Raw genomic sequence first — 27674 nt, 5'->3', positions numbered from 1 at the left:
TTTAACTTCAAAAAATTATCTTTATATTTCAACATCAGTTGATATTGAAGCATTAGGTTCAGTTTTAAAATTGTCTTTGAGCCTCACATTATTTTATGCAAAGTAATTTAACCATAGAACAATGTAAATTAACCTCTACTGGCACTCTACTTTTTCACTTTTTATTTATTTATTTATACTCTTGAAAAGACATTCATCTAATTTTCACTTAGTCTTTCTTTTTAATTTCACCTGTTTGGTGTTCTCAAAGAGGGTATTTCATATTGTCCACTACCTATAACCAAGTAAAAATATAATAATAATTAGGGGTTAAACCTGAGATTTAGTTGATGACAAGACAGTACCAGCATATCTTGAATTTGAGTCTTGTTAAAGATAAATACTAAATGTGTGCTGTATCTATATGTGCTTCTACAGAAGAAATTTTTGTTTCTAAAACTATTCTAATTTTTCTAACATTTATTTTAATAGTAATTAAGTGTTTGAATTGTACAAGACTGAAGATTTAAAGATAGTGTTTCCATTTCATAAAGTAGGCCTAAGTTGATCTTTCTGATTATACATTTCTTATTGATTAATTTATTCAAAGAGCAGATTGTAATATTGTTTTTACCATTATTTTGTATTCTGTTACAGCAGTTAATGTTCAAGAATGTACTTTTTGATAACCTCATAAACAAAACATAAGTAATTTGCTAGATCACAGTAATATAACCCCAGACATTAATTTATCTCAAAGTTTTAGACATATAAATGTAACCTTTCTGTTTCTGAAAGTAAACATAAGGTGGTATTTTAGTAAAACAATAAAATTAGTAAAAGTACAGTAATTATTATGCTGCACCACTATTTCTAAGTTTATTTGATATAGAAATTGCATCTTAAACAGACTCAGAGGAAAATTTTCATATGATTGATTCATGTTCATATTGCTACCTTTGGTGCAGTGATAAGTCTTGAGGGCTCATCACTAAAAACTAGATTTCAATACCCTTGATGGACACAGCATAGATAACCATCCTATTGTGTGGTTTTGTACTTAACAAGAAATAAAATAGAGGTGCTTACTTCAACCTCAGTTTCCCTAACCAGTTTCTGTATGTCATTACATGTTAAACGAGGGTTCCTACTAACTTCTCTGAGAACCTTCCTCTTGGCGCTCTCTGGAATTTTGGTGGGGCGTCCAGAAAAGAGGGAGGTTAGCAGTTGATTCTGTAAGCTTAAACTTGGCAATTATGCTTTGAACAGTAGATTCGACACATTAAGTTGTGTAGCATTACCAGAGAAAGGCACACGAGACTTGTATTTTACAATAATTTGGTTTTTTAAAGCATTGGATAGTTGTTTCCTGTTTGCCATGATGACCAAGCAGATAATGACGGAGATGGCGCTAAATTGCAGGAAGTATATTTTTTGCTGGCTAAATTTCAATAATTATGAACCCAGTGTCTGGTTCTGGAATGGTATAATGTAGTGCATTTGCCAAACTAAACAAAATTTTTACAGGAATATCAGTTTTTTCACACGTTCTGAACTGTACGAACACTTTCTGCTCATCCTATTTTTGGTTATTTGTTTATAAACAGTTTATTTGTCATTTAATTTACATAAAAAATTATGTAGATGTGTGTTAGTATAATATTTATAATATATTATATTCTGTTAGCCTACTCCGTGATACTTTTTAAGTTATGAGCAAAAAAACCACTCGGGACACAGGGGTATGAACACTTTCTGTCGTAACTGTGTGTGCAGATTACTCTTATGTAACTTTGCATCAAAGTGTAGAACAAACCTCTAACCAATTTAAATATAATTTCTTGGTCTAAATAATGGATGATGTTAACCATTTCTCATTTAGGAAGAGAAAGCCCTTCGAAATAGAAAGGATTTCTTCACCATTGATACCAAACAAAATGGAGTTCGTTTTCATAATTCATTACTCCGCCAATTGAATGAGAAGTATGTTGCTATACGCTTAGAATATGAAAAGCAACAAAAGACTGTAGTTGATATGATCATGGATATTGCTGGTAAGTTTTATGAATTTGTTTTTTTGTTAAAACTTTCAAATGAAGTTTCTACATGGAAAACTATTTACCATGTCATATCAGCTAAAGTGCCTGAGTTTTGTTTTATGTTTTTGAAAGATCTTTCCAAGATGGTTATTATTTTATAGAATTAAAGACATGCCAGAAAAGTTGCTCTCAGAGTTATTTTGCACCATTATTCTCAAGTTATTTTTGATACTATACATTTTAAATTTTACTTGGAAAAGAGAGAAGAAGAAGCACTTATCATAGAAAAAATCCAAGTTTCAGTATATTTTGTTGAATCAAATTTCTAAGCATATGTCTCGTATCATTTAGGAGTATAACTCTCACATATACAGGGTGTTCAGAAAGTCACTGTACAGTTTTGTAATAATATTTTATTCAGTCTATTTCAAGCCAGCAACTGATAGCGGTTTTTAGAAACAAAATAAGAAGGATCCAGGCCTGTATTGATGTCGACAGGGTCACTTTCAACATTGTTTATAATTGTCACTCATATTTACCTCCTGTATTCTATATTGAAAGATGTCTGCTAATAAATATATAAGTGCACAGTGATTTTCCAAACACCCTGTATAATTAAAGAAATATATAACTGTTATACTGTCATTTGCTTAGAAGTGTTGTATACACCAGAATTAACAAATCTTTTGATTCATTTACGGTGCCTTTTAGCTGGAAATTATCTTTCTAATTGGAGTATGTTCTTTTCACTCTTAAAACAAGCCAATTTCTGTAGATAGTTGCATGAATGATTTACCCAATGCATATTATGTTTAGTCTCTGAACTTTATAACATTTTTATATAATTTTTTGTAAATTCTGTTATTAGCTGGGTACAGTGAACCACTTCTGCAGATGAGTGACGTGATTGCACATCTTGATGTATTAGTGGCTTTCTCTGTTTCAGCTGTCAGTGCTCCTGTACCTTATGTTCGACCCAAGCTACTTCCAAAAGGTAGAAAAACATAGATATAAATTACTGTCAAATCATATCCAGAAATCTTTTGTAAAGTAACAACTGTTAGAAGTGTGTAATTTCATACTTTTCATCTCTTATTTCTCTCTATTTTTAAATTCTGTAAGTTTAATATTCTAGTAGGTTTTTTATGCTTATCAAATATATGCATATGTATGTATTTATTAACACAAATTTATTACTAGCATATTTCTTACTATCCTCTATGTTTAGTAGAATCAATAATATTGATTTATAAATAGAGTGCTCCTATGGTATCTACATAGAGGTTGTAATAGTAACTAACATTTACAGATCTTTTTGATGCACATAAAATTTGGTTATTTTTTCTTAAGTATTATTTGAAGTGATTTTCATGGTTTTTTTTCAATAAACAAGTTAAATTACAACTAACCAGGAGTGGAAATAAATGCGCTAAATGATTACAAATTTTTTATTGTTAAACAGTGCTGATCTAAATTGCTTGTTAGCAATAATTGTAACTGATAATTATTGAGCTATATATATAGAGAGAGAGAAGTAAGAAACTATGAATGTATTAAAAGTAATATCTTATGTGTAAGAAATATTTAAATGATAAATAAATGGTTGTAACATTTGTAATTTTCATCTGGTGAAATTTTATTGTAGTGTGAATCCTGTCTTTACATCCTTGACATTTTATTAACTTTCATTAGATTGGTAGCCTGTTTAAATTGCTTCTAACTTATTTTCTGTATGTGTGTGTGTATCTGTTACCTAACTACTACTAAATTTATCGACCAATTTAAAACAAACTTTTTGGAATTATAGTTTGTAACATGAAGTATGTTAATGGAGTTCAAAATAAAAGTATTTGTGTATCTTGGAAAGTGTGCCAGCACATTCTGTGGAAGAATGTAATGAAAAAAGTGACATTCAGTGTCACAATAATTTCTACTCCAACAGTCACCATAAGGCTGCAATGAAGAGCTCTTCTTGAATGATACCAACTGACCTTTTAACTTCAGCCTGTAAGAAATTTCTGCACCCAATGACTGTAAATTAAGTAATCATGTGAGACACTGTGAAATGACTTTAAGAGCTGGATGTTGAAAGTGAGTAACAAGAAACACACCTACCAACACTGGTTTGTCTGCTACCTTTTCATACAAAAGTCTCTTTGGCCACCACACAGTTTATACTGTTTTAAGTACATACATAATAAATTCTTAAAGCTTGTATAAAACTTTTTGTGAGGTCATTATGAATACTGTAATAACCTGTTATGTTAGAAATACATAATGTGAAGGTTAGGAATTTTGTGTTATTTATCATAACATCCACCTTCATATTTTGTTAAAGTTCATAACCTGGATAAGGATAAGTACCTCGGCTTATTATTAATAAATACTATTTTGTAATGAGTATGAGATAAACCCTTTTTCTCTCTAATAATATGCTTTGCTACATAAATGGTATATTTTCTTCAGAATAAACCTTAACAGCTAACAAAAGGTTTTGAGAGAAAACAAACAGTTTAGTAATTTGTACTTGGTACTTGGGCCACCTGAGTCCATACTGAAATGAGTGAACTGAGAGTTAAAATCAAGATATTTGATAGAAGTGAATCAGTCTGTAAGAAGTGGAAGGAAAGACTTAGGAAAACCTCAGTATTTTCAAGGAATCTGTCTAGTTTTTTTTTTTATAGGGGCAGGATGAGAGAAGAGACAAAAGAATAGTAATAAGTGGTTGAAGGACATTTATGGAAAACATGTGGTGATATCAATAGAGCTGTTGATCTTGATCATGCCAGGATTATGGTGACCAAGTGGCTAAGATATCAGTTCGATATGGGTAATCTCAGTTTTGAAGACATTAAAGGTGAATTTTACAGAAAAAAGCAAACTTTGAAGTCAAAAGAACTACTCACACTGATTAATTTTGCAGGTTCACATTTTTTATAAAACGTGTGCTAATAAATGAAACATAGAACTTGGTGCAGAAAGAGCTCTTTCCAAGCGGCAATCCGAATGTTTCAGTTTTTACGTTTGCCACTAGGAAGAGCACTGTGACGTAATAGTTGCCAAACAAACCACCAACTCCAGCACGTTGAATCTGAATAAACATGGCCAGTGCATGGAGAAACAGAGGCGGAGTCTGTTTTTACTTTGTGTTCTGAACAGTGTCAAGTAGCGCCATATCAATTCAAACCTACTCTGAACAAACCTAGAACAGTTACTTTTGACACAGATCTGACAAGTTCTAGTGATGAGGACAGTTCCACGAGCAAGAGTAGCAGAACTGTGAGTGATACTGAAGAAATAAGATTATATATTAAAACAACATGCTTTATGAGGTTTATGAGATTTACATTTAATATGACAATGTCAAAGTACTGTGTAAAGATTAATTTTATGATGAGTTATGGAAATATGTTATGGAGTTTATATTTGATTGTTTACAAGTCTACAATGTTTTTTTTAAAATACATAACATGTACTTGATTACTTCAACATGTTCAAGACATAGTCTTATTTAAATTTATCTTGAAATGTTAAATTTGAAAAATGGTATTCTTCAAACTTTTCCATATGTAAAAATGATACAAAAAACATCTACAGAATGATCTGCCAGCTTTTAAACTTGGAATGTACTCTATTTGGGATAGATTTGTCCACTGTCTTAGACTAGGAAATCAAGGTTTCACTGACTTTTATGTGCCACAAATGCAAAACACGCTCATGAATGTGTATGTCTAGTTACATTCTTCAGAAACTTGTACTTTTTAAATTATTATATTATACTAGTTATTATTCATTGCTTTATACTGCACACATACCTTTAAGTTTGTTATTTTCGTGATAGCAAGGGATGGCTTCAGAGGGGTGGAACCTGTATGCTGCAGGCTGATATCAGTCCTCAGCTCTACACAAGGAAAGATGGTGGAGATGATCCTGTCTACTGCCGATGGTTTTTTCAGTCTCAACCTGCCTGGCCTGAAACCCACAGAATCCAAAACAGTGTGATCCGACACAAAACATGAGCGTTCAAAGTAATCTTGACAAAGCTTTGCATGGTGTGAAGAGTCCAGTTCTTCCTATTGACCATCCGCACCCACTGTCGCCACCTTGCCGGTTCCTTCTCCTTGCATGGAAATGAAAAGAAGCTTTTGCCCGATGCCGAACCGTTTTTACAACCATAAGCAATGCAGTAAACCATGTTATCATGAAACAAACATAAAGTAGCAATATCAAGACAAAAGATAGTCTCACAAAGTGTGTAATCCAAAAAAAGCACCAATAGATTTACATAAAACACCAGCACTGAAAGGAACAAAATAATCAGCACGCAATGAAGCGTGTTTGGCAACTATTACATCATAGTTGTAAAATGTCACAGAAATAGTCGAACAATTGAGAGGAACTTGAGTTTGAGGGCTCGCATATTTTGTTTCATTTTTTACTCAAAAACTAAAGAGTTTAAAAATATGGCAACCACACAGGAATTATACCTAACCAAAGTACAGTTTCTAAGGTAATTATTAAATTTGTTGAAAATTCACCTTTAATTGGGTTTTGAGAAATGCCAAGAATGAAGTGCACCTGGAGCTAATGCAATCATCTCTAAGATGTATAAGAAGTGTCCACATGTCATAGCAGTCTTGGCAGAGTTGTTTGATAAGGTATGGGAGAAGGGCAGTGAACTTGATGAGTAGCGATAGAGAATGAGGAGTTTAAAGAAGAAAAGCTGAGTCCTTGAGATATCTTCAAACACTTTTACTGTTGAATGTGAAGAGTAAAAGCTATTTCAATGTGTTTGCTGTCGGAAAATAGGTATTAAAACATATCTGCTCAAAGACAGGAATCCTAGGCTTCCAGTGTGGTTTGAGCATATCAACATGATTTGAGCAGCAATCCAAAATTATAAAAAGAATTTTAAAGTTCTAAGATAGTTTTAAATGTCATATGATTAGATCTAGTTAAATACTTATGTCTCAGTATCCTATAGGGTGATTGATTTGACTTTGTAATATTTTTGGGTACCTGGTTATCTGCTTGACATCTAATGGGATGTGTAATTTTACTACTACTTTTTTGTTTTAACTGTTAAGTTGATGATCTAACTAGTAGACCGGTATAATTATGGGATAGCAATTAAGGTAAATAAAAAAAACTGTCATCACTGAGGGTATTCAAGGTTGATTTATATATTATATCTGCATGTACGGTTACGACGGAAAGTGTTCCTACCCCTGAGTTGTGAGTAGTCTTTCCTCATAACTTAAAAAAGTATCACGATTAGGATAATAGCAGTACAATATATTATAAACATTATACTAACACACGTCTACATAAATTGAACGACAAATAAACTGTTTATAAAGAAATAACCAAACATAGGAGGGGCAGAAAGTGTTTGTGCATCTACTTTAATGGTCAGTTATATAGCCTTTCAGATGAATTACTTGGAGCAATCTCTCCTCATAGCCCTCCATGGTCGTTTGACAATACTCAACTGGTATTTTCTTCCATTCTTCTTTACAGAAGGCCTCCAACTCTTGCAAGTTTTTCGGCTGATGCTGATAAAACCTGGTCTTCAACTCATGCCAAATGTTTTCAATTGGGTTGAGATCCAGTGACTGCGATGGCCACTCCAGAACGCTTATATGGTTCCTCTGCAACCAGGATTTCACATGTGTCAATGTGTGCTTAGGGTCATTGTCGTGCTGGAAGATCCAGTGATTCCCAAGCCGCAAGTTCCGAGCATCATTCTTGATATAAGTGCCTAATATATGAACATACTCTTCTTTTTTCATGATTGACACGGTGAAGGCTGCCTACACCAGAAGAGCTGAAGGAACCCCATAGCATGATCGAGACACCTCCATGTTTAACTGTAGGGATGGTGTTCTTTGGAAGATTGTGTTCCCCCCTGCTTACAGAAAATATAGCAAACATCATTGTGGCTGAAAAGCTCGATTTTAGTCTTGTCTGACCAAAGAATACTCTTCCAATAGGTAAAGGGTTTATCTACATGCTTTCTTGCATGCTTCAATCGTGCTTCTAAATGAACAGGCTTTAAATATGGAGTTCTACGAGGATGGCATGTTTGAACCCAGAAGAGTGTAACATGTTTGTAACTGTAGAGGTGCTTACTTCAACCCCAGTTTCTGTATGTCATTACGTGTTAAACGAGTGTTCCTACTAACTTCTCTGAAAACCTTCCTCTTGGTTCTCTCTGGAATTTTGGCGAGGCGTCCGGAACGAGGGAGGTTAGCAGTTGATCCTGTAAGCTTAAACTTGGTAATTATGCTTTGAACAGTAGATTTCGGCATATTAAGTTGTGTAGCAATACCAGAAAGAGACACACAAGACTTGTATTTTATAATAATTCAGTTTTTTTAAATCACTGGACAGTTGTTTCCTGTTCAGCATAATGACCAAGCAGATAATGACAGAGACAGCACTAAATTCCAATAATTATGAACCCAGTGTCTAGTTCTGGAATAGTATAATGTAGTTTATTCGTCAAACTAAACAAAAGTTTTACAGGAATATCAGTTTTTTCACATGTTCTGAACTGTACGAACACTTTCTGCTCCTCCTATTTTTGGTTATTTGTTTATTTGTCGTTTAATTTACATAAAAATGTATGTAGATGTGTGTTAGTATAATATTTATAATAAAATATACTTCTATTAGCCTTCTCATGATACTCTTTATGTTATGAGCCAAAAGCCACTTTCGGGACGCAGGGGTACGAACACTTTCTGTCATAACTATAACGTGGATGTTGATACAGTTTTAATAACAACGGATGACTTGATTAGATGTTGCATGAAATTGAAGCTTAAGTAAAGTTTAAATTTTGCCATTAGGAAAGGAAGGTCACTTTGTGCAATTTATTTATCAGTTATGAAAGGATTTTAACTGTACCTGAACAACCTGTTAACTCTCTCACTTTGGGTTTGATTGAATTGGCCAAGTGCTTGACCCCAAATTGACCTTTATAGTTTTTATACTGTAACTTTTAAAATGTTTTGTGTATCTTCATGAAATTTTGCAGTCTTTCAGTAATCATCAAAAGACATTTGTAAACAAAACATCAGAATTTTTTATTAAGTATTTTTACTAAAATTTTCTTCACTATATGTAGTTAGGGTTGTCTACTCTGATTGTAAAGTGCTTTTCTTGTTAAGATTTAAGCTACTTTTCCTTTTCTGAAAAATCTGATTTCTTTTACATAATTTTTAATATCACTTAAGTAAATTTCATTTTGTTTTTATAGTAACACTTTATATTTTATCTGTTACTTCTTCTACCATAATTCTGTATGAGGTTTATCACTTTAACTTACCTCTCAACCACCAAAAAAAAAAATCAAAATTGATCTAAATTATCTTTTATTTTTGTATTTCTAGAATTATTTCACATTATAATAAGGAACTACATTTGTTTATACTTAAATTTTAGCTTGGACTATTCAGAACAGATAGAATTGCAAAACTTGATATATCCATTTACAAATGTTTTACTAATTTTTTTTGTTATGTAAAAGACTTATAACATTCACTGAAAACTGCCAAATTTCATGAAGATGTACATACTATATTAAAAGTAAATAGAATCAAACATTAGACTAAACAAGTACAAAGAGGTCATGTGGTTTGTTAATTTGACTGAACCTGTATTGAGAGTTAAATGAAAAGTGAGTAAGGTTGAGAAGTGTCCAGTGTGTTCTACGAAAGATGATCTTGTAGGATGTGGGCAAGGGTTTAGTAGGTAAATGCCAAATAACAGTCAGATCTTGGAGGTTGTAGAACACAGTGCACTATTATGGTTTATCAGAATGCAAAGAAATATGTAACTGATGGAGAATACGTATATATTGAGATTTTTAAAGAAGAAATGATTGTGAGGAGAAAAATTATCAATATAGGAATAAGACTGATGTTAAAAGGGACACATGCAATTATCTTAGATGAAAATTAGTGTTTCTTCTGGAGATTGTGCTAAATGGACAATGATCTGATATGATCTTAGAAGTTAAGAAGGTGTTGAGTAGAATCTAAATCACCATGGTAGAAAAGCATTACATGGGCCAATAAGAGTAAGTTGCTTATAAATGAAAAGCTTATTGGAGAGTGTTGCATTAACAGTTGTAGTTTGGGGTATTTATAGTATTAAGTAGGATGTTGAAGGTTTGTAGACCACTGTACAGAAGATTTGTTGAGGAGAGTTGGAATAGTGGGCAATGTAATTACCTGAAAGAAGCAGCTCAGGCTGCATAGAATAGCTTTGTATGGATCTGGATCACATAAAAAAAGAACATACAATTTATGACTGTTAGTGCCCAAATCTCAGTTGTGATGTTCATTTGCTGCTGGGGTTGTTCATGGGTTTTGTACTGAATTAGGCCCTGAGATAGAAATACCGATTGGTTCTAGCTGATGACTTGAGCTTCAGGGAGTAGATGATGCCACTGAATATTCTGCCTTGGAATAATGAAGGTGTTAAACCAAAGAACAGTACTTCACCTTTCAGCAAAGCTTAATCAATATTATTGGCTACTTAAGAGTATTAAGTACACTAATTAGTGTTAGGTAGAATAGTATGTTACTAAATATTATGATTATATCAAGTATTATCACAAAAATAATAAAGTGATCAAAGGTAGTGTTATCAGTTATTATTATTTTAGATTACATCAGGGGTACCAACAATAAACAATTAGTGGATGTAATTGATTAATTATTTGTATACAATTACAGTTGTTTGGACTGCTGTCTAATCACAAAACTCTACGTAACTCTGAATACACTGAGTTTCCTTAATGTTTAGTAAAGTACAACCAAATTTCATGGAAAGTATGTTGTACAAAAAAATTAACACTTAATGAAGTATTGCTACTAAAGATTTATCTGTTAATCTTCAAAGTGTTTATACTGAGTCAGTTTGAGTGAAAAGGGATTTCCATGCCAAGAATAAAATACTTCTTTTCATTTTATAATCATATTTCCTTTGTATAATATCTAGGTTTAGTTTTTTATTAGCCTTGATATTTACTTCTGCCATTGAAGGTGTATGGTAGCTCTATTTTAATCCCTGTGTGTGTCTGTCAGCAAGGTTTCTGAAAAATGTCTGAATGGGTTTGGATAAAAGTTGTTATACACTTGGCTTATGACCCAACTCAGAAGTGATTAGTTTGTGGAGAATCAAGGTCACAACAATGCCTCCTTCTATGTGGATACCTGTACATGGTGAGGGGACCTACCAGGGAAGGTTCTTTTCTTTCAGTTTGCCTCCTCTGGGATCTAAACATCCACCCACGTGTTTGTCATGCATGGCATAGCGTGAAAGGGAGGAGTCTTTGGTCTTGAATTCCTGTAGACGGGTGGTCTTGGAGTTAACCCTGCAAGATCAATTGGCTCGTCCATTTGGGTCAGAGTAAACTAAGTGCCTGCATAGGACGTCCTCAAGAGGTGTAGTGGACATTGTATCTGATGCTGATATTTAGGTATAGTGCTCACAAAACCCTGGCATTGCTGCAATGTCCTTGTTTGACATTGTATTGGGTCACCTCATAGGTCTTCATTCTGGGTGGGGTCAGTGGGCACCGAAATATTCCTTTTTTGTGATGGATCCTCCAAATAAAAACTTAAATAGTGAAAAAAACAGTCCATAAGTAAACGATCATGTCTTAAAGATTATGAGCAGTAATCTTCAACATCTGTAACACCTGTTGTATCTCATTTTCTTATCCTACATTCTCTTTCAGACAAACCTTTAGGGACAATGTCTTCCTTTTGCATTTAGAAGGGACTTGCTGGCTCTCCAAAGTCAGCAAAGAAGCTTCTATCTGGTGACATATTGGTGGAAACATCCACATCTCAACACAGTGAACTCCTCTTGCATTCAAAGGCAATTGGAGATATACCTATTGAGGTTACACCTCATGCTACTTTGAATTCATTACAAGTAGTTATTGTGGGGAGGGATTTGAAGAACATCCCAGAGTCAGAGATTCTTGCTAGTTTCTCCACTCAAGGAGTTTCTGCAGTGAGGCGTATCTCCACTCGCAAAGATGGAATTACAAATACAACCAGTATCCTCATTCTGACATTTACATCACCACATCCACCTGTCACCATCAAGGCAGGTTATCTTAATTGCAAGGTATGGCCATACATTCCAAACCCTCTCAGATGTTTCCAGTGTCAGCAGTTTGGTCACTCAAAGACATCATGTCGTGGTTCCTTGATGTGTGCTCTTTGCAGTGGCAAGGACCATGATGCCTATGAGTGTGAAACAGACCTTCATTGCATTAATTGTGATGGCTCTCTCCCATCCTACTTTTGTTCTTGCCCGAAATGGTTGGAAAAAAAGAGCTGCAGCGTTTGAAAATGATTTATAACATTACTTATCCTAAGGCTCGAAAATTGCCGTCCACCACTTCATTTCAAATGTATGCTGCTGCATTTTGTTCCATTACTACAGTGGGCGTGCAGATGGATATCTCTGTGCCTCCAAAAGAATCATTCTCAAAACAAGTGAAATCAGACCTTGCTGCTTTTGTTGAACTGTTGCCATCTCCCTTTTTAATCCTGGGGGACTTTAATGGACATCATACCCTCTGGGAAAGTGCTGATATTGATAGGAGGGATCTCTTTGTAGAGCATATGCTCTCTGATCACAACCTTTCTCTTTTCAATACTGGTACATTTACTTATTTTCATGCACCTAGTCAGTTCTTTACTGCTATTGATCTCTCAATTTGCTCCTCTTCATTATTCTCCCATTTCTCATGGAGGGTGGACAATAATCCATGAGGCATTGATCATTTTCCTATGATTTTGAGAGAGACTGGCCATGGTCAATGCTACCTGACCTGGTCCGCTTTCACTGCCCTCCCAGAATTTGATCCTGCTATAGATGACTGTGTGGCAGCAGTAATTGACTGCATTATACAAGCAGCTGCTCAATGTATTCCTAAAACCTTGACATATTTTCCATGATATCCTTGTCCATGGTGGAATCCTGCCTTCCATATGGCACGGATGATTCAAACACAAGTATGAGATACTTTTCGTAGGTATCCCACATTCTCGTACTGCATTGCTTTTCAGCAGGCCCATGCACATGCTCAGTTGGTAACATGTCACAGTTCGAAGGAATGTTGGATTAAGTTCACAACCAGCATATCTACTACTGCCAGTTCCAAAGTCATATGGAACAAGATTCAAAAGGTCAGTGGGCAGTATAATTCTGTCCCCGTCTTGATCTTGCTCTCTGGCCAGGAAGTAGCTGATACCTGGAGCATCACCAATACTCTAGGTGAGAGCTTTTACAAGGTATTTAGCACTTCTGCTTCTTCCTCCACCTTCTTAGCCATGAGACATGGGCAAAGTGATCACCTCTTTACTTTCTAGCTGATTGTCTCTATGACTATAATCATCCCTTTACACTTGTGGAAATCAAACTGGCCCTTCATCAGTCTGGCAACACATTGGTTGGACCTGATAATGTAATGTTTAAAATGCTGTGCCATCTATCTCCTGCTTCTCTTGCTATTTTTATGATTGTTTTTTAAACAGATCTGGCAGGAGAATGTTTTTCCTGGTGCCAGGCTACTGTCCTACTTTTCTCAAAACCTGGGAAGGATCCTAAGGTTCCTTCAAACTACCATCCAGATGCTTTGACAAGCTCTCTCTCTAAGACCTTAGAGAGGATGGTTAACCCTTGTCTCATTTGGTTCTTTGAATGAAACAACCTTCTCAGTGATGTTGAGAAACCCACTTGTGGAGAAATTTATATGTAAAAACAGCTCGTTTGGGTTGAGAAAATATTTTACTTTGTGAACCTGACGATGACCGAAGAAGGTCGAAACATTGTTCGCTCTTCTATGTAAAATATTTTCTCAACCCAAACGAGCCGTTTTTACATATAAATTTCAAACAACCTTCTCTTGCCCTCCCAGTGTGAATTTGGACGACAGCGCTCCACTTTGGGTGGACCACTTGAAACATCAATCAGAGAAGCTTTTCTCAAACAACAAAATCTTGTATCAATATTCTTTAACATTGAGAAGGCCTATGATACAACATGGAGGTAAGGTGTTTTGCAAGACCTCTGTATATATGGGTTACATGGCCATTTGCTCATTTTTATTTAAAATGTTTTAATGGACAGAAGATTCCAGTCCCTCGGGGCTGTGTTTTGAGTGTCATGCTTTTCATTATAAAGATTAATGCCATCACTGAACAACTTTCTCTCTCTGTTGCAAATGGGCTCTATGTTGCCGACTTTCACATCTCATGTCAGTCACCGAACATGAGATATATTGAGCAGCAGCTACAGACTGCTCTCAATCGTTTACTGAAGTGGACCACAACAAACGGCTATAACTTCTCTCTCTCTAAAACCGTTTGCATGAACTTTTGCCACCAACTGGGTATTCGCCCTCACACTGAACTCTGTATTGGTGAAGTTGTGCTGCTTTTTTGATCTTTCTATCAACATCTTTTATTGATAAGGTCTTGTACACATCAAAAATGATCTCCAATCAGGGAGAATTAATTTTTTTATGAAAAGCTTTTAACAGAATCAAAGAAGCAGTGTCTCCAAATATTTTTTATGTACTGATGCCATTCCACCTAGGAGATGTGTTGAGTAAGTAGGAGTGTAATTTGAAGATGTACAATCTTTTTGAAATTCCTTTGAAAGGGTTGCTATTCTGGTTTTCTTGGAAGGCTGCCAATAATGGCTAATGATCGTGACACTGGGCCTAGCAGTTTGATGCTCAGGGACAACTTGCATATCAAGTTGTATGTGTCATTATAAGCATACTTCCAAATATATTAGTGATTGTTTTCAAAATTATTTCCATTTTGCTAGATTTTAGAATCGGTGAAAGTTTTCAGCTACAATTTGCAAAGTAGGTCATTAAATTTTATTGTGAGCAGATCAGTTTCTAGTCTTTGCTCTTGAAAGATTTTGCAGGTTGGTTTACCATGCAATTTAGCCATTTCTAAATCTTTGGCAGTATTTTATTGTGACTCTGTGCTGTTAGAGACATTGAGAAGTTCTTTTGGTTCACTGAATGAATATATTAGTTTGTTTATAGCTTTAACTGCTCTTAAGACAGAACTCCGTATTGGTGAAGTTGTGCTGCCTGTGGCCCCTGAGACAAAGTTCTTTGGAGGTTATCTTTGACCGTAAACTGACCTTTATACTACACATCAAGCAGCTATTGGTCAAATGTACAAGAGCACTGAACATCCTTTGTGTCCTCTCTTCCACTATTTGAGGAGCGGATCGATGTTCTATGCTAAAGATATATCATGCTATTATTTGATCAAGACTCAACTATGGATTGCTGGTCTATGGCTCTGCCAGAACCTCAGCCTTAAAGATGCTGGACCCCATTCACCATCAAGGACTTCAGCTCTGCACTGGGGTTTTCTGTACTTCCCCAGTTCAGAGCTTCTACATAGAGTTTCATGAAACTTCTTTGTACCTCTGCCGTTTGCAAGTGTCTATACTATATGCTTTGAAACTTCATTCCTTACAAAAGCATCTCACCAGGGGTTTTATGTTCCTTCCACGGTGGGCCATACTTTTTGAGAAAAAACAATCCGCTGTTGCTTCTTTTGGCCTTCGTATCCAGGCCCAGTTGGATGAATTGGGTTTATCCTTGGATAACAATGATGTATCTACTGATTATTCCATCCCACCATGGCTTCTTACAGTCCGCAAATGTGACCTATCTTTAGTCATCTGAGAAAAGCAGACACTCCCGATTAAAATATTGTGTTATTTGCTGAACATCTTTCGAAACATCATTCCATTCCTATTTATACAAATGGTTTGAAATTAGGTGACCGTGTGGACTCTGCCATGGTTTGTTATGGTTCGGTGGTTGCATGCAGAATCCTCTCTATAACTTCTGCTCACTGCTGAACTGTATCCCATTTCTCTTGCACTGGATCACATAGAAGCTAAGCAGTACTCAAACTGCACTATTTATACTGACTTGCTTAGTTCTCTACTGACCCTGAAATCACTTCATGTTAGTTTGCACCCTGTTCTCGTCGATATTCAAAGCTGACTGGCCCATTTCTTTTTAACATCTACTTCTGTCCAGTTTTTCTGGATACCTGGCACGTTGGTATTCGCGGGACTATGCATTGGTCACAGTTTTTTAATTCGTTTTCTTTTATCTGGAACTGATGCAACAATGTGTAGTTTGTGTAACACTCAAATCACATTGAGCCACATTTTACTTTATTGTCATTGTTTCGACTCTCAATGATGGCACCATTTTAAACATGTTCTGTCTCAAGATTTGTCCATAATGTTAAGCAGTGTTATTGGTCATGGTGACACTGTCCACCTAGGTAATGTTTTAGTTTTTTTAAAGGACATTAATCTTTTTAATCCCATTTAAGTTTTTTAATTTATACATTGGACATTTTTTAATGTGATTCCCTTTTAAGAATTAAAGTCTGTGTAGTTCGATTTGAAATTAGAAAATGACCATAACATGAAATAACTCGAAACCAAGACTGGAAAGGCCAACTTCAGGTAACTGACGGTGGTTTTTGTACTTACCTGTTAGTCTTCCTATCGAGTTATGATAATTACAATTATGCTACAGAAAGTCCTTTACAGCTTGTATTACTGTAGTTTTTCTCTTAATGTTGTAGGCTAGATGTAAACATTGATTTTATGCTATTTATTTATTTTTGTAATTTGTTTTGTTTTACCTTAATTTCCTTTAATGAATTTTACTAAATTTACTTTAATTTTAACTTTTTACTGGATGTTTGGCTGAGATAGCCTAGCTGCTTTGTGCCAAAAAACACCAAATCAATCAAACAATTAGCAATGCCATGAAAATCAAAAAAATCCCTGTTTATTAACATGGGAACTGATTTTGCATACTATTTTTGTTAACTCAGTCAAAAATGATTGGATATTGATTAAACTTGTTGGACGTATGTAGAATATTATTCCTCTTTAACTTGTCAAAGTGGTCTGTGTATGTTGTTAATGAAAGAAATACAAACACATTTTTCACACTTTTTAAGAGGAGAATATGATAAACATTGCATGACAGAGGTAAATATGTTCTACTGAGTATCCGTTTACTTTATCATTTATTTTCTGTACTCTTAACACCAACTGTAGCAAAAGAGTAAAACAAAAATTTTAAGATATGAAGTAATGAGTTTTTTTCTGAGAGTGACTACATATGGTAACAAAAAATTCAATTATTTATTTTAATACTTCCTGATTTTGCTTGATTTTAGTGTTATTACTTTACAGTTTCCCTTAGACTTTGCTTAATATTGTGACAGTCATTTAACTGCAGTGTGAAAAGGTAAAATGAATAGTCAGTTATAATCTCATTACTTGCTTATCTTAAGCTGGTCTCATAAATTTAATTTTTTTTATTTGAGTTTTGTTATGTAACCTCGTAAGTTTAGTTTTTACATTTTAGTAACATTTATTAAAAAGGTATAACTGTAAAATGTACATGTAACAAAGAAGTAACTTAAGATCACAAATTGCATTGATAAAATGTTTTGCACACTACACTGCTTGTTCACGAAATAATTCATGTTGGTTTCAACATGTGCATTTTATAACAAAATATGTTAGGCACTGAAATAGAATGTTAAAAAACTATGAACATTTAACTGTATTTTTAGCTAAGCCACAAATGATTTTAAAAAATTCCACTACTTTTCATACCAGTGACTTTAGTCAATACATTTTCAGATCCTCGTAAGGTACTAGAATGCAAAAATAAAACAGATAATCATCAAATTCGTATGGTTCAAAAAGTACATTTTATTAATATTAGCTATAAATATGTTCTATAACAGTCAGAGAAATAGGAAGGCTTTTCATGTGGGTTTCATGAAAAATAAAGCAAGAAAATATGGCATTCAGGTTTCATATTCTAGGCTCATTATCCATGGTATGTGTATTTCTAATTAATTAATGGAATGAAAATCCAAAAGAGAGAGAGGTTGGAGTGCCAGCTGTGCCACATGACATTTAATTCAAGATTTAAAGCTAACAGATTAAAATTTAGGTTCTTTAAAAATTCAAACTATAAATTACATTTTGATGTGAAACATATTAACATATGTTGATAACAAAGTTACTTAATTAGAATTGAAATGCAACTTTAAAATAAGGTTTGATGTGCATTTTGGCCTAATTATACTAAGACTATTAATAAAGCTGGTGGTTAACCAGTTAAGAAATTACATTAGTTGCCCATCTGTTTAAATATACAAAAACATGATTCAAGTAAATGCTTCATTAGTTGTACTGTAATTACCACTAAGAATACAATTAAGTTCTAATAAAACAGATGTGTAAAAGTGAAATCTACAAGGCCAATGCAAAAAGAAGTTTTATATGGAGTAACAAATAGCCTGATTCCAGATGGAATTATGTAAGAGTACTAATAATACTGGTGATAATTGCTATTATATTATTTCTATTGTCAATAAAATTTTCTTCATAGTTATTTTGAACTAGAAGGTATGAAAAGTCATTTACTGATACAGGAACTAAATCTTTGTTACTATATCGAAAGATGAATGATAACTTCATTCATTGATATAATTAATATAGTTCATTTTTAATGTTTTTCTTCTTTTTGTGTTTTAGTATTTATTATTTTCAACACATGCAACAATTGTCTACAGACATTATTACAAATTCTTTTGTAGAGGTACTTTAGTCTTTGATAAAATGTCCTTGTATATGTGTACAATTTAAGTCTAGCAAACTAGGGTGAAGTTTGGGTTTTATTTTAAAAATGATTAAACCTCTCAAATGTACATTTTAAAACATAATTAACTAAAACATAAAAGTAAAATCTATATACAGTTTAAACTGTTTACTTAACTAATGTGTGTCTAAATGAGAAACAGTGCTAAGAGCTGTTTTATGCTGTCTATTTTTGACAACAGAAGGGAATTTTCCCATTCTTGATCTACCCACTTCCAAATTGAAGAAGTAGTAATAAGTATATCATCTTCAGTTGAAAGTATTTAGAAAGTATCTTGTTCAAATGGACATTGGAAATTTGCAACTTGAACATCACTTTATGTTGCTAAAAAACAAACAACTTTTACTGTAACCAAGTAGTTTCTGATAAGTTATAACATTGGTATTTCAGTTAGAAAGAGTAGGATACATGTAGAAACAGAAATTGTAAGTGTTGAGGGAATTATGTCTCAATTGATTAGAACCACTACAGCTGTAAGGAATGACTGTGTCATTGTATATAGCTGTGTTTAGTAAGCATAGCAGTGAAGCTAAAGAGCAGATATTAAAAAACAACAGCACTTAAACTCCAAGGAAGACTTTAGGAATTATGTTAAATAATATTTTTGTTTTTTTATATTATTGAGTGCAGCATTTTGTAGGACAGCCAGATCATTCATTAGTTCATGATTAACAGAGATTACTGTGGGAATATTCAAGTGTAGTAATTTTGTTGAAAATAAGTATAGCATTTAAAAACAAATGAGATAGAATTTTAAAATTAATTTGCAAAAAGTGTTATCTTGCATAACAGAGGAAATTCATATTATATATTACTGTGTTCCAGATAATTTTGATTTTCTTCTACAGATTAAGTAGCATCAACTAATAATAAAAGGTTTATCCAAGAAATGTAGTGCAAAGTAAATTTTAATTTCCTTGACCATTATTGAATTTAAAAACTAAACAAAATGAAAGTAATTTTTAGTCAGTTACAACACAGTCAGAAATGAATGTTCAAAGATGAGAGACAGAATTTATCTCCAGCACATTTATCTGGCTTTTCTAGGAAAATATATTTTTCCTAAAATATTTTTTGCTTTATTTGGAATCAAGTGATTCTAACAAGTCATTTTCTATGCACATAGTGCTTGTCATTTAACCTGTTTTAGCATATTCTTGATCCTAGCAGTTGTTTATCCCTTTTCTCATATTAAGAAAATGAACCTTGTACTACCTACATGAACGTCTTTAGAGATTTTAGCAGATGAAAAGATGTATTAACATTCATTTGGAAGTTTTGTAATAAACATCTTGTGATACCTCTCTAACAAAATCTTTATAATTCCATCAATGTCACCTGTTTTCAGTTCTTGACTCTCAACTGCACTTGAGGATTATGAGATTCATCATCAAAATGTAAGCAAGAACTTGTGTTATGGCTTTTGTATCATATTTTTAAGGTTCACATTGTGTTTTAATGAGCACTCCATTTTGTGCCTGATAACCTCTGTTGTCTTGAACCCTAATATTTCAAACACATCATGTAGGCACTTTTATGGGTGGTTTGAAGCTTGGAAAAAGTCATAAAGCTTCTGCACAAAGGCAAAGAATATACAAGGTTGAGTACAGTAATCCATGTCAGGCTGTTCAACCAGTTGAGTAAAGGAGCACAGCTGGGAATGTAATTTGCTTGAGGGCTCTTGTCTTTCATCAAAGCTTACATGCCAATATATTTGCTGAGCATATTGAATTCTTTTTCATAAGACTATCTATGACTATCATGAAATCTTGTAATATTCTTTTCAAGGAAGCTAATGAGGATGTGGCAAATTTTGCTACAGGATCTATGATCTATAATGCAACTAAAAATGATTGTCAATTGATATGTGTGGTATATGTCTGGATTATACTCAATAGACTATAAAACTTGGATGTTTTGATTTCCTGAATAATGGCAATGAGAACTTCTTTGTGTAGGATCTTTATGAATTTGTGAAAAATAGTTGTAGATGAGCTTGAAACATGATCTTGTATTTTGTTTCTGTTACTTCAATTTGTTGAGCAAGAAATGTATCAATTCAGCCAATAGCTCCAGTGTTAAGTAATTTCCATTATGCACTTAACAAATTATTTCATTACTTTCTCTGTATGATAGAAACTTTATGACTAAAAGAATATGTGCTAGAACTTGGCTCCTGTATTTTATCTCCATCTGCTTTGTTCAAGTCTCATTGATTTATCTACTACATATTTTATGAATAACAACTTTGATGATGGAAGTTTGATACAGCAAGCTTGTTTCATGTTGACCAAAGTCCCATGTAGTATGTTTCTAGTCAGAGTAATCGGTTGTTGTTAGTGAAGAAGTTTCCAATGTTATTGAAAACAATATGTATATAATGCAAATGTTCATCTTTGATGGTAAGAGCGAAGTCAGTCTTTCTTAACTTTTCTTCATTTGTATTTGTATGCTTGCAATACAAAGTTTTTGAGCATTAGCATTTCTACTTGTCACCCAGAATCAATTTTGCAGATGCAATTAAATCTATATCCATGTGTTGAATGTAAAAAAATTGGTTAGTGTTTTCATTGCCCTTGCATTAATTTGATTTTATCCTGTTGGTTTAATTCAAGTTGATAACATTAATGTTCATCAGATTAAGAGTTGTCAGCTTCCTTTTCACAGTTGCGGTGGTGGTGTTTTTGGCTCAATTTGATATAATGACATTGACAATCATCTGCATTCAGAGATTTAGTGTCAGTATTGTTGTTTCCTTTGTTTTGATTAATGAGAGGTTTCGAACTAGAGGATGAAACCCATAAAGCTGTTAGCTATTTAGCTACTATTTTTCTCTCTCTGTTTTGTAATTTCTCTTTCTTTCATTTGAATTTTTCCAAACTGATCTTGTGTTTGTATGTGTCTGTGAAATGGATAAAATGAACACTTAATTAATAATGATTGTAAATACTTGTTTATGTGGGAGAGAGAGAGAGAGATGTCAGAACATACAATTTAAGTGAATGACCACAACCTAATTAATGTAAGTAGGTATGTAACTCTCTTGAAAGTTCTTTACAAAAATTAAACTATTGATGAAATCCTTTTAAATTTTGCTTCAGTAGCCTTAAAATTATGTAGCTTTAGTAAAATAAGATATTTTATTTTTTTATAATAAAACCTTTGTTTTTTACTGTAGTTATTTGTATTCAGACTCTGAATAGCTCATATGAAATGCTATTTTCATTCGAGTATAAAAGCATCTCACAGTTTTCACCTATCATTTGTATAATCTCTAGAACATCCTCATTATCTTCAAATTTCATCATCAATGTAGAGTGAAATGTTTAAAATAAGAAACAGAAATATGTGCATACCTTTAAAATCTTCATTGAATAATTTGAAACTTCTTTTTTGTCATGTGCATACTTTCACTTTTCTTTCATTTCACTTGTTTATTTTTAGTTATCTTTTTCAATTTTTTTCGATGGCAACACTGTCAACATGTCCCTGCAGTGCTCTTTGTATAAGCGAATCTCATGCACAAATTCGAAAGGTCTAGCTTGCGCATATAAATGATGCCATCTTGCTCAGACGTTTTGACAGACAAAACTACAAGAAGTTAAATGTATACAAATCATAAAAAAATTCAAATATGCATTTTAAAACACAAATAATACATAATTAATCAAGACATAAATATAAAACCTGAATGCAATCTAACTGGTCAGCAAATTAATACATAAAAGGCAAAAACTCTTGCAAAGCACTTTTTATGCATCAGTAAAACAATGGAGTAAGTGTCTTTTCAATTTCAGGCTATAATTGAATAGTGTGAAATCTGCTCTTTTTATGGGTATGAAAATCCTATTCAACTTCAAACTGTCACTTGGCAACACAACCTTGACTTTGCAAGTGGGTGTGGCTGACCTTAAACTAACAAATATTAGAATGTTGTTTTACATGGAGAGAAATTCTTGGGAGTTTCCTCCTGCTGGTGAGAAACAACTGAAAATGTACTTTGACTGTCTATGCTGACAGTTTATAATAGCTTCTCACCGTTTTTTGTTAGAGCTCTTAAACCATTAGTGAATCACGTGATAATAAAATCTGCTGTTTTAGATGTGTGTATTTTTTTTCAGAAATAAAGCAGTGAAACTTAGATAATGTAAACTTTAAATTATAATGTTCTTGATAATAGTAATTTCATCAAAATATGTTTGTAGTAAAGTAGTTTGTTTCAATTTTGAATTTAATTTTTTATATCTCATGACGTACAAAAAGAGGTTTAATGAGTTACTTAGCTGGAGCCATATGGTTAATAGTTCCATAGCAAATGATTGCATATCACTTTTTGTACTTTACCCCAAACCTTTTAATTTTGTAATTGTGTGACTTGTATTTTATATTTTCCAGTTGATGATGCATGTCAAGCTGTCAAAGAATTATTTACAGCTGATGGATTGGCCAGTGTAGGCCCACAAGTAATTGTTTTTTTACAGGATAACAATTTGCAAATTCTGATCAAGAAACATAGACAATTGATACAATATATATTAAAAGCTTAAACACTGTCATATACCTTGTTAATAATGACTAAAATCTTTACTTGAATAAAATCCTAATCATTTGAGAGTTAAGAATTGAAAGATATAGATATCTTCAATCTCTCATAACAACTTTAATTTTGTCATATTCTAGATTTATTGCTTCATTGTACAATAAGAATCTATTTGTTGGGCACAAGCTTAGCTGACAGCACTATGAAAATGTGGAGTGAAGAAACTTTGATTTGCCGAATTATGTCATTTATTTGGTGTATATTAGTTTTATTTAGCACTGGCAAAGTTAATTTTACAAATTGTATGCAAGTATGCTTGGTCAAAGTAGGGCTATAACTAGTCACAGTATTTGGAGGCAAGTCAGTCAAATCTCTGCACTCTTACAGTGCATGATAGGCTTACCTACATCACACACAAATTGTCTCTATTTTCTCTCTCTTCAAAAATAAATATATTTGGATAGAAGGGAAGCATTTTTCTAAAACAATTATATACATAAATACATACATATATAATGCTGCTTTTTTTTTAGAACTCAGGCATAAGGCTTCAGCATCATTACCCTGTCTTAATCTGCCCCTACCCTCTTTGAACAGGCTAGTTAAAAGGCATGTCACAATGTTTTAGAGAGTTATTTTCAAAGCACAATTAAACAACTTTCTTATAATTATGTGACACAATTCTTGACATCACAGTGTAGTTTATAGCTCAGATTTTAGTATTGTGTGTTTTAATTTCCTACTTTGAAAGAAAATACTTAAGTGCCAAATATACTTTTTTATATATCATACAGAATGCCTTTTTGTTTTATTACACAGTTTATATTTTATTGTGCTTACTGTATAACATCTATAATGATTAATGAATTATAAACTTAAACTTCAGACATACAAGCTAGAATATAAAATAAGTACCTTCCACCTTCTTTATTTCCAATTATGTCTAATTCTTGTAAGTAATTGTTTATAATAAATAGAAAGAGCACATTCTAAACTGTAAATCTGAAAGTATTTTGTAGTTGGCTTAAAGGGTAAACTTGTAAATGTTAGAAAACATTAAAGTCTATGGAATAAGTTACTGCTCTTCTAAATTGCCTATAACTTAGAAACTTGGGTAAATTACTGTGGTTTTATGTGCACCAGTATTGTAATTTGTTCATTTTTTCCTTTTTCTATAATGCATATTTGCAGTCTACAGAAGTAAGTTTGTCTTTTTTGTTGTTGTTGAATGATATTTTAATATGCTTTAGCCCTTTACCTCAAGAAAATCACAATAGCTTTATTTAATTCCCTTACAACACAGTTCAGTTCTTTGCTTATAAGGATCCCTTCACCCCAAATTTAACCTTAGATTGTTTTCAGTAAATAAAATATTTTTGTGGTGTGGTGAATGCTCTTTTATCTTAATTTTAAAGAATCATAACACAGTTCTTTCCTTATTCTCTTTTCCTGTAGGCTCAGGAATTATTAGTTTAAAACAAGCTCGTCATCCTTGTATGGAGTTGCAAGAAAATGTTTCTTTCATTCCAAATGATATAAACTTTGAACAAGGTAAAGTAATTTGTAAAAGATTGAGTATCTGTATGAGCATATTATTAAAATATTCATTCTTTTATATTAAAGATATTTCAGAGTCTTGTCATTTTTTATAAAAAGTATTTTTAAAAAAATATTTTATATGAATATCATTTTAAAATTATATTTTTAATGTATATTGCCATTTTTAAGTTCTAGCAACAACTAGTTTTTCTATTCTTAATGTAATTTTTAAAATTGACCAAGTACTGGTATAAATTATAGAAAAACATGCTTGTTTGAAGTTATTGAGAAATAAACAATGACACTTAATCATTCTGTAGAACTCAGAATAAATTTTTGAATATTTTATTTTTTGAAATGAAATGTGAATAATAATAAGCTATATTTCAATTAAACAATGGCATTTGATGTTTTGCTCATTTCATAATATTTATACTTGTAAACTTTTCATAAGGTAAAAGTATCTTTCACATCATTACGGGTCCCAACATGAGTGGAAAGTCAACTTACATTCGCTCAGTAAGTTTTTACATTTCATTGTAAATTAACTGGTTTTTGTGAAAGTATATACAAACATGAATGAATGTTAATTTTCTTAGAACATTTTAAAATATCATGAGCAGTAAAACCTATTTGCATTTGTTAAGAAACTGTCATTTCATATGAATATAATTACCTTTATGTGGTTTTCATTCTCTTTCATTGATTTTGTTAGTTAATCCTCTGCATTCCATCCTCTGTTAGCATGCAGTGAGAATGTCTAATAAGGCTTTGCTTTGAATATAGTCACAGGCAAAACTGAATATTTTAACATAGCATATGATCAATTATTTAGGTCAATGTAAAATTAGTAAATTGGTTTGGGAAGTAAATTTTGGTTTCATGGGAAAGTGAGAAGACCAGCTCCTCTAAGGAATTAAAACAGAATCTAATGGAAATTCATGAGAGTTAGTTAGAAGCAAACTCTAGATCACTGAATCTGAATATTTTTTTTAGATAGGTTTTAATATGTTCTTTTCTTTCTTTCAAATTACATATTTGAAAGCTACAGAAATTTATTTTCATTACAAAGCTAACTAAGATTTTGCAAGTATGGTAGGTGACGGTATAATATTTCAGTGACTCAGCTTATTTTATTGATCATTATTAGTATATTTATCATATTGAAGCAATGTCATTAAATAAAAAGTGGGAACAATCTACATAAAACTCACTAAATGATTCTTCATAACTAAGCAGCTCTATGCCATCATCAGGAGTAAAGCACACAATGAGCAGGGAGCTTTATAAGAATTTTAATGATTATTATGAATATATGCTATTTTGTGTAAGAAGATAATATATGTTTTTCCAAGACTGTGTTAACACCAGCAAACCCTTCCATATTTATTTAGAAACAGATTAATTTACACAACAAACTTTCTGCTGATTATCTGATATTGAATTCACTTTGATTAAGTATTGGGTTCATTGAAAATTATTGTTTTATATAAATCTATCAAATGACCTAGGCCTGGCATGGTCAGGTGATTAGGGGCATTTGACTGAACTAATGAAAAGAACTGTTTGAAGTATGTTTTCTTTAGTGATAGAGCAAAATAATGATGAAGTGTTTGCTTTTATAATAGGTGGCTCTGAACATTCTCATGGCACAGATAGGTTGTTTTGTTCCCAGTGAAGAAGCACTTGTATCAGTAGTGGATGCAATTTTTGCTAGAGTTGGTGCAGAAGACAGACAGTTAAAAGGAGTTTCAACTTTCATGGCAGAGATGTTGGAAACTTCCTCTATTTTAAAAGTATGTTTATTATTGGGAAATTTGTACTTCTATTTCTTTCTTTCAGTGAGTCACAAGCCAAATTAATTTATGTTTCCATTACTCGATTACATTCAGTTAATCAAATTAGTACAGTGCTCCTCAAACTTCTTATTCTTCTCTTCGGCAATTTCATTCTGAGCTAATTTTACATTGACCATTAATTTTGTAAGCCAAGAATTTTTGCACCTTGGAAGCTAGTTGAGACAACAACTATTTAGGATGAACTGTTTGACAAGCAGGATTCAAACTAGTGGCCCTTAAATTGCAAGTCAAGCATCTTAAGCCACAAAGCCAAACCAGGCTCATAGTTCTCTTCAAACTATGGCACTTAAAAGAAAGAAGGAAAAAAAAACTTTGGCAGCAGGTGCTTTCTCTGGTTGGCAACTAAAAATTAGTAATAATGCTAGATGGTCTTAATAACTTGACCACAACAAAGACAAGAACAGCAAGTTTGGTGACAATATTTTCATTATTTGAGTAGTTGGAAAAATCAAATTTCAATACAATGATTCACCTTTCTATGCAGATCAGCTACTTTCTTCTTGAACTTCCATTATTTTTCCATGGAGACTTGCATGCTACTAGTCTTATGAAAATTCTACCTGAAATTCCTGTGAAATTGCACTACTGCATGATGATGAATCATGCAGCAGAACCCTCCACCAGTAGGAGTGCAACACACTTTGCTTTGTAAATGCTCATTCCACATTCATGTGTAAAAATCCTTTCTTTTCTATAGAACAGTCATACTAAGATGTGTTTACTTTTACTGAGTCTTGCTGAAGTGGACATTATATTTTAAACCTTTCAATATGAATTTACAAACTAATGTGATTCTTTTCCTGCTGATATGAATACAAATATAATTAAAATTACTAATAATTTAGGAAGTTATTTGCATGTTGAGATCATGGCAGCTGTTGTCCAAAGTGTGATGGAGACCAATGTGTTCGTACAGTTCAGAACGTGTG

General features: G+C 32.9%; 1 protein-coding gene across 1 annotated transcript; it reads left to right on the top strand.

Annotated features, from left to right (window-relative positions):
• Positions 1-1845: 1845 nt before the first annotated feature.
• LOC143243666 (DNA mismatch repair protein Msh2-like) lies at positions 1846-27368 on the top strand (the record flags this gene model as incomplete). The annotated part of the gene is made up of 6 exons (XM_076487295.1): positions 1846-2033; positions 2887-3012; positions 24803-24898; positions 25341-25405; positions 26515-26682; positions 27230-27368. Coding segments are annotated over exons 1-6 (613 nt in total), but the record flags the coding sequence as incomplete, so codon positions are not given.
• Positions 27369-27674: the final 306 nt, after the last annotated feature.

Source organism: Tachypleus tridentatus, unplaced genomic scaffold (genome assembly GCF_004210375.1).
Source record: "Tachypleus tridentatus isolate NWPU-2018 unplaced genomic scaffold, ASM421037v1 tig00000514_pilon, whole genome shotgun sequence".
NCBI lineage: Eukaryota > Metazoa > Arthropoda > Merostomata > Xiphosura > Limulidae > Tachypleus > Tachypleus tridentatus.
Note: the sequence above shows the minus strand (reverse complement) of the source record. Positions and strands in the feature narration are given on the sequence as shown.